The 6,000-nt window shown below is 36.2% G+C and overlaps 1 protein-coding gene across 1 annotated transcript; it reads right to left on the reverse strand.

The window, feature by feature from the left end:
• Window positions 1-1,170: 1,170 nt before the first annotated feature.
• LOC141596828 (two-component response regulator ORR9-like) lies at window positions 1,171-2,068 on the reverse strand. The gene is made up of 2 exons (XM_074417080.1): window positions 1,869-2,068; window positions 1,171-1,741 (listed from the first exon to the last, which is right to left on the reverse strand). Exons 1-2 carry the CDS (start codon window positions 1,957-1,959, stop codon window positions 1,404-1,406), a joined length of 429 nt encoding a protein of 142 aa, XP_074273181.1. The 5' UTR covers window positions 1,960-2,068; the 3' UTR covers window positions 1,171-1,403.
• Window positions 2,069-6,000: the final 3,932 nt, after the last annotated feature.

Consider the following 6,000-nt stretch of genomic DNA (forward strand, 5'->3'; position numbering starts at 1 on the left):
ATATTAGCCAGTATGAGAACTATCTTCGTTTTATTGACTTAAAAGTACGCCCCATGAAAAATATGCTCAAACAAGAGATAAAACAGAAGAGATATTTAAGTTAAGTTCACATAAAGAGAGAAATAGAGCGGGTTTGTACATAAATAGTCTCACACAGTATGGCCGAACCCACCATGTGCCATGGCCCTCTCCAACACCCCCTTCCTCAATCCTCCTCCCAAGTCCATCATAAATTCATAATACAAAATTTGCAAAATCAAGACACGCTAGCAGGGGAAGAGGTTAAAAAAGTGGTGGCCAACATGTTTATAACTGGAGTATCCAACAAGGTGCTTGGTGGAAGAGGAAACTGGTGAAGTTGGTAAGATAGGTTGTCTCGGTGAGTGAAGCGATGAGGATGATACTGTGTTCTTTTTTCTTTCCCCCATTTTTCTCGCCTTCTATGGTTAATATGGTCATATGGATATACAAATGTGTCGTTCATATACGGAGTAATATTTTTGCCACCAGGTCCTGTCCTGTCAGGTTCTGCCCTTTCTAGGTAATATTTTTTCTTAGTTAGATACAGTTATAGCAAAGCGACCTAATGTATGTACTCCGTATATATCTTGCTCCGAAAGGGGGTCTGTAAAGTGTAAACGTGGGTGTCCCACAGCACGATATATTCTCTGCCTTTAACTGCAGAGAACTTTGTGTCAACATCATTATTGTTGCAGTATTTGTTGTTGTTCGGAACTGACAAGGCAGTGTAGGAAGGAACTGAGGGGCTGAGTCTTGTATTAGTTGTATATCAGTGCTTGCATATGATTTTCGTATTCACTGACAAAAGGGATGTTTCAAGGGAGAAACAGTACCAGGACAAAATGCTTGATTCAAGGGAAGAAAAACACAGGCTCAGCTACCATAACCAGCCGCCCTCTAGACTAAAGCTCCATATTCCTTGGTCGCGGCTCCCTGCTTATACCCGTCATAACCCTATTATCACAACCCTTGTTCTCCTTCACCACCACTTTCCTCACCTCCTATACTCCACATGTCCAATTATCATCTCAATACATTTATATGAAAGTGTTTACTGTTTTCCGTATCATAACATGTTATTTGACGAAAATATAAAGATACTCGCATTTGAACAAAAAATTGTATGTGAATATAAATAAAATGAATTAAGATACAAATCTTCTATGGAAAAAGATCGATCATAGTAGATATCTAACCCTTCTCCACACCTCTGCGGCCCTTTCCAAGCTATTCGCGATCAACCCAACAGACTTGTTGTCATAATGCAACTAATTTAAGATAAGACTGCGTACATGGGAACCATTTAGTTTTATCATTTCAGTTTGAGTCCGACATCCGGCTGAACCCGGAAATTATATCATGTGACATACCACACATGTTTTCTATGTGCAGCCTTGAGGAAGAGGGTGGCAATTCAACAAACTTTTATGTTGGAAGTTGCAGAAATGAGGCTTAAGCTTATGAACATCAGACAATTGCACAGGTTTTAAAAAGAAATCATCGGCACCGTCTCGTAAACACATACTAATCCTAGAAGGTATATTCTCTGATGACATAATGACAACAGGAATATCTTTTAATCTTTCTGATTCTTTCACCTTCTTCAAAAGTTCATATCCTGTCATTCCTGGCATTGAATAATCTGTTATTATCATATTCACCTTATTTCCCACCAAATCGAGAAATTCTAATGCCTTCATTGGTGAATCAACTGCTGTAACTGCAAAAATATACACAAAACAATGTCATATCATTCTGTTTGAAACAAAACTCGAAAACTTAGCAATACGAAAAGGCGGTCTTACTGTAAAATTTGCATAAAACTAATGGAATATAAATGAAAATACCTTGAAAAGATGATGTCTTAAGGAGTTTTTCGATTAGTTTTCTATCGATTATACTGTCATCAACAGCTAGAACATGAAATTGGGTATCCATTGATGATGGGATTTGAGAAAAATTGAAGAACAAGAAAGTTAGTATATAAGAAAGTGAGAATGTGGGAAGGAAGAGTTATTAGATGGGTTTGATTTATATTTAGGCAGGGAGCTCAAATTCAAATTGGCCAAATCCCCGTTTGCAAAGGATTTGGAAAATTATACTCAAGATATCAAGAGATTTGGACAGTTTGACGATCTTCAAGATCTTATTTGTCTACTTTTTTAAAAATATTTCGTGGGACAATCTTTGATTTGCATGAACTTTACATCAGAGATTGATTTGGAGTGGAACTCTGCATGTCTCGTAGGATTACTATTTCGGTTTTTTTTTTTTTTTCTAAACCATCCGGTAATCCGAACCACATTGGGCCGACTAATCCGGATTTCGGGGCGTGTTCAAGGATTACGGTATTTAAACCCCTCCAAATTGCAGTTGTGGGGGATCGATCCGCAAACCTCCCTCCCTCCCAATCGCAGTTGTGGGGGATCGATACTATTTCGGTTGTTCTGATGTGTACCTTAACACATGCGGAAACTCTTAGCCTAATAATATTCTTAACGATTATTTCACTTATATTATGGCAAGGTAAATATGAATTTTTGCATCATTTTTTCATGATATTTCAACTATCTTTCTCTAATTAAATTATTTACATATGTGTTTTTAGGACAGATATTAAAAAAGCCGATATTATAATCTTCGCATTTTCTTGTAAACTTGTAATTGATGGGTTAATGAAATCTTTTGGAATTAGGTGGCTTTGTTTGACTGATCTTAAACCTTGAATAAGTCAGGAGATTGTCCTCGTTTGTGCAATGCTTTGTTATGACCAAACATGGTCCTCTCTCGAATGCGGATTGCGAAAATGTGGACTGTCGAGTGCATGCTCAAACGTTAGAAATAATTTTTTTAGAAGAGATTTATTTTATTTTATTTAGTTCTCTCAATGATTTTTTTCTTTATTTATTAATAAAGTGTGATATGATATCATATGTTGATATGATTTTTCTAGTATATATAGTAAAGGAAATAAAGATCCAAAATGTATATAGAATTATGTGGAGTAACAAAATTGGCACATACTTTGGTTTTAATTTGACTCGTAGATACATCTATAGAATTTGATACAAATATATTCTAAAATTATTCACAAATCTTCATGGATGATCCCACGGTATACTTATTTTTTTTTTTTATTCTTTTTATCTTTTATCATGAAAGCGATCACCGTTACTTATTTACCTCTTGTTTGCGCACAAAGACCGAAAAAACAAGGAGATGACCAATTATTTGATGACAAATGGACCAAATTGAGCGTAGGATCAAATTGTTCATCAAAAGCATTCCCGAAATAGAAGGTAAACAAATGATCGAGACATTCTGACAGGCTTATCGCATATTTAATCAAAGATAAATTACCATGTGCTAGTCTAACCACAAATGAATGTATAAGTAAGTAGGGGTCGATCACAGGGAGACAGAGATGACAATATGACATAATATTTTTCATGGGATGAATTCTATCAAGATCGAGTCGATTGATGGTTGTTTGATTTATAATTAAAAACAATAACAAGATAGAATAATAATAACAATATAAAGAAGAATCTAGGGGATAGGTTTCACATGTTGATTAGCAAGGGGTCGCTGTCAAATAATGGGCAAATGAAATCGGTAATTGTCTAGGTTGATAGCAAACACCTCTCGGTTGATACTAACCATAAAACAGGTTCTAGAGGTTTTCGATTTTACTAGCTCGGACTACTAATCATGGTTAGCCAAATTCCCTTCCCGACTTTCGGTCTTAGGAGAGAAATTAAACAGTACAGTCAACTAATTGTCTCCACCAATCACAGACTAACAATGGATACAAGAAGGGATTAGACACAATTAATCGATCAACACAAAACTTGATTCTAACACATGCTTCCTCTACACCCTATATAAATAAACTACTCACTCATTATTACTCCGTATAATTAAACTAACTAATAACACGGATGATAACAAAGGTTTCGTAATAACAAGATGATATACAAGAAATGAAATTAACAAAGGTAAATAAAAATTTGGGAAATACCAACTAAGAACTTAAATAAAAGAACAATGAAATGGATGACAATTTCTAGAATAAAACCCGAATCAAAGTATAAACTTGCAATCTAAAATGCTTAAGTGGGTTATTGTACAGAAAGGACAAAGTTCTAACCCTAGAATACAAGGAAAAATGACGAAAAAAGAGATATTGTGATAATACCAAGTTTCCTTAATGTGCACATCCCCTCCTGTGACGGGTTCCACAGAGGGCGAACCAAGGAAGTGAAGTCACTCCCGCAAGTGACTCTACTCAGTCAGGGACGCGCCCCGAATATCACAGACAGTTATACAACAACAATTATAATATAAACCAACAACCGTCACAATCACCAATAATATAATTAATCAATAACCACAATACAACTACCACACACATCGTGTAACTAATACTGAGTAGGGAAAACCCTACCTGAAAAGCAATCACCAAGATCATCACAATCAGCTAATCACAATCGTTCTTCAACGAAATCATCTCCTATAAACACACAATCATACAATCACAATCTAACATCAACCATACTCCCCAAAACCCCCAAATTTCGCAATTAGGGTTTCAACTAAAAACCATTAAACGATATAAAAATCATACTAGGACCTTACCTACAATGCGACGGTCTCATAGGCGTAAAGAACTCAACGATCCAACGACTCTAGCCCTTAGGATTTGCCAACAACGCGACGAGAGAGAATTACGTAACTTCTTTTTCTTTTGAAAGGTTTAGAAAGGTGAAAAAGTGATTAAAGAAAATGACGGAAGCCTTTTATATTAATCTCGCGTTATTAACAAAACCCGTCAAAACAAACCCGTAAAAAACACTTACTCAATCGCGTAAGTGACTTACTCGATCGAGTGTCACACGTACTCGATCGAGTACCCATCAGGCAGACTACTGTTTTGTATAAAACATACTTACTCAACAGAGTAAGTACCACTCGATAAAGTACCCATAGACATGAAAACCGTAGTATTACAGTCTTTCCTCCTTAAAAGGAACTTCGTCCCCGAAGTTCAACCCATACATAAAAAACAAACATACTAACTCGATCAAGATACAACAACGCAACTAAGAACTCAAAACAAAACTCCAACCTATAAAACATGAACTCTTAACATCAACTCCACCAACTATTCCTACCTCCACAACATGGCTCACGTTATCGTATCAAATACATCATAGTCTCTCTCGACACCAACTCCAAACACTACCAACTACTATCCACAAACGTTGCTAGCTCCGTAACATATTATCCACTAGAAAATGCGATATCAAGACACTCATAACATCAAACGGAATATTACATTCTACCACCCTTAAAAAGGAACTTCGTCTTCGAAGTTTACTCAATAACATCACCATCCAACTGTCAACACTATCGAAATATTCTCCCATTCCTAAACATCGAACTACTACAAGCACGGCCATGACCTTTTAACACAAACAACCACAACAAAGATCCATCCTTTATGCTACACCAACACCCTACTTCCAATTATACTACAACATGCACAACCATGAAACTATCTTTTATAGCATCCTACTCCTCTTAAGACAAATGTTACGTCCTCGTAACTTACTAATATTAAGTCCTTAGTTATATCTTCTCATTATCCTCATCACCACTGCATGTCAAAGATAGCCGCCTTTAATCTAAACACTCACCATTCCTATATCTAAGGCTCTCTTACTTAACAGTTCTCATACTTCAATTCACTCGGCACACCACCTAACCTATACCACAAAATCTTTAGCTGAACCAAAACTTCAATTTCTATTACCGCCAAAGTGACATAGTCCTCTATACATGCTCCTATCTGCATACTCATAACTCACGATCCACAATTATTACATACACTCACACTAGATCCTCAAGTTCTTTTCTTTCATTACCGCAAAACTCATCCATAACTTAACATGAAACTAATTACCAACACCTTATACT

This window comes from Silene latifolia, chromosome 8, assembly GCF_048544455.1.
Source record: "Silene latifolia isolate original U9 population chromosome 8, ASM4854445v1, whole genome shotgun sequence".
NCBI lineage: Eukaryota > Viridiplantae > Streptophyta > Magnoliopsida > Caryophyllales > Caryophyllaceae > Silene > Silene latifolia.

Excerpts from the sequence above, each read along its gene's own strand:
- LOC141596828 (XM_074417080.1), bottom strand. The coding sequence starts at position 1,959 with ATGGATACCCAATTTCATGTTCTAGCTGTTGATGACAGTATAATCGAT. Across the intron at positions 1,742-1,868 it reads TAAGACATCATCTTTTCAAG|TTACAGCAGTTGATTCACCA; the intron begins GTATTTTCATTT and ends ATATTTTTGCAG.